This window comes from Protobothrops mucrosquamatus, unplaced genomic scaffold (assembly GCF_001527695.2).
Source record: "Protobothrops mucrosquamatus isolate PMUCROS unplaced genomic scaffold, P.Mucros_1.0 scaffold3094, whole genome shotgun sequence".
Taxonomy (NCBI): domain Eukaryota; kingdom Metazoa; phylum Chordata; class Lepidosauria; order Squamata; family Viperidae; genus Protobothrops; species Protobothrops mucrosquamatus.
Genome location: NW_015389102.1, coordinates 8,950 through 11,418, shown reverse-complemented (window position 1 = coordinate 11,418; position 2,469 = coordinate 8,950). Strand labels below are relative to the sequence as shown.

General features: G+C 37.0%; 1 protein-coding gene across 1 annotated transcript in view; it reads right to left on the bottom strand.

The window, feature by feature from the left end:
• LOC107297033 (neuronal acetylcholine receptor subunit alpha-7-like) overlaps positions 1-657 on the bottom strand; it is a gene marked incomplete at its 5' end in the record, with an annotated part of 4,615 nt that extends 3,958 nt beyond the window's left edge. The window contains one exon of the mRNA XM_015826390.1: positions 548-657. Within this exon, the coding sequence (XP_015681876.1) occupies positions 548-657 (110 nt within the window). The remainder of the gene's footprint in view (positions 1-547) is intronic.
• Between the last annotated feature and the right edge of the window lie 1,812 nt (positions 658-2,469).

Genomic DNA, 2,469 nt, shown 5'->3' with positions numbered 1-2,469 from the left:
GGATGAGGAAAATAAAGATCGCAGTAGTCCCAGTGGTAGTAGGAGCACTTGGGGCTGTGACCCCCTAAGCTGGGAGAGTGATTTCAACAGATCCCAGGAAGAGCATCAGAGCTTTCTGTCTAAAAGAGTGCAGGGCTAGGAACAGCTAAGATGCTGCACAAACCCTCAAACTCCCAGGTCTCTGGTATAGGACCCACAACTGAGGAAGACACAAACCACCCATAAGGGTGAGTCAGAAGTCTCTTTTTTTGTGTGACTGTTCTGTATTCTTGTTTTTGTTTAATTTTTAACTCACTTTTCCTTATTTTCCTTTTTGACTATATTAAAAGAAATAGAAATACTGGATTTTTTTGAAAAAACAAAAAGAAAAGAAAGGTATCCTGCTTGGTCAGTCATAAACCCTGCAGGGTCAGCATACACCAAGGTGAGGAGAGGAAGTAAGAATTAGTATCGTATCCTTAAAATCATGTTCTTTCTAGCATTGTCTAAGTGATGAAATACAAAAGGTATTGCTGTTTATGAAGGCTGATGTGTAGTTGTCACTTACCCACTGGGGCATCTTTCCTGCTTGAGGGTCATGATGATGACACTGAAGCACCAAGACTGTTACTACGACAGATAAACCAACAATGACCATGATGCTTGCAAAATACTGAGCTGCAGATTTAAAAGGGGAACAAGAATAAACAGTTACTTATTGTTTTCAGACTCCCAGATTAACCTGACCATAGGTTTTATAACTTTCAAGCCTGAAAAAACGTAATTTTAGTAATGCTACATTGCAAAAGAGTTACCACAAAATACATCTGGTTAAAGCATGTTTTTAAAAAAATGAAACAACTACACATTTCTAACCCTATTAAATTTAATTCTACGCTTCCTGTTTTTATCATGCTCTAAATGCTGATGACAAAAGAGATAACACATTATTAAATGATGGCTTCTAGGCAACTTCACACATTTTGTTTGTTTGTTTAATTTATGTAGCCCCCCCCATTTCACATTTGTGACTGGGCCGTTCACACAGTTAAATAACAAAACAATAAACAATTAAAATAAAAAGCAATCCAAAGCCAATTAAAACAGTTAAAACCATACAACCTAATTTGTGGGAGAGTACAATCTATGCAATTGCTATCAATATAACCAACTCACAGGCTCCGTACTACCACTGGATCCCCAGGCATGGTGACATTAATGGAAAACAACATGGTTTTAAAACAGCAAGCAACCAAAATAGTCTCTTTACATTCTCCCCCGCCTACAAGGCCTAACTGCATCCAATAACTGTTTTATGTTCTTATCACGAGCAAAGATTTGGTCTGGCTCAGCCAACTAAAAAGAAGCTTTAGATACACACTGTTCATGTTAATTAAATTAACATGAGTTAGCAGATGTGATCTTGGTATTATGTCTCTTTTAACAGAATATTCACAACACAGAGATTGAGCCTCCTATCGCAGGATGGTGCTCAAAAAAGGTGAATGTTTTCTATAAGGTAAAACAGCAGTCAAGATTCAATATATAAAAAGGAAGAAGGTAGTACATCCCAAAATAATGTCTGGAATCACTTGATCCAGAGTAAAAGAATTTAGAAATTGCTTTGGATTAAAGGACATGCAGAAAGATTACCTAGTACAAAGACAGAAAGAAATAAGAGAAAGAAACTGAAAATAACGCCTCCTTGATTTTTGTTTATTGTAAGATGTAATGTACCCTACAATAATAAAGGAGAACTCCAGAAATTTCTGTGGCATCTGTCTTGAAGGGCTGCCCTATCTTGTAGGGCTGGCATCAGTTTTGAAAGCCTGTCCAAATGTCTCTCTGTCCCATCTTATACAAAACAAAATCAAGGCAGGGTTTGTTTTTTTTTAGTTTCTTTCTCAGGCTTGCTTCAGTTTCTGGATTGTGCAAAGTTTTCTGCAAGTTTTAGTCTGGCCCATGACTGAAAGTAAGATCTGATTGATTTTTCAGCTTTCTTCTTAACAGTTCTTTCATAACTTCTCCCAAGGTCATCCCTAAATTATTTTACCTCCAGGAATCAGGCTCAAGAGATTGAACTGAATATTGGGATTTAATTATAACTTGCTCCAAAGGTAAAATGATTGTTGAAGTGGATGTCTGGAATGGAAATGCTCTCAGGTGCAACTCAGCATAATCCCTCCTATCCCTTCCTTGATATTAAATTACTAGCTGTACCCAGCCACGGGTTGCTGTGGCTCAGACAGGTTAAATGTTTTTACCTGTCACAGGTGTAACATCTATATAATAGTAGATTTATAAAAACACGTGCGTATTCAAATGCAACGTTGTGTCAAAATTTCAAAGCAATCGGTGAAGAACTTTCGGAGATTTAAGATTTTGAACAAACGAACATTTACATTTTTATTTATATAGATATACGAGCACCAGCTACTTCTCTGAAGATGTCCGATTAACTGCTGATTGTTCCTCCAAAAATGTGAATGA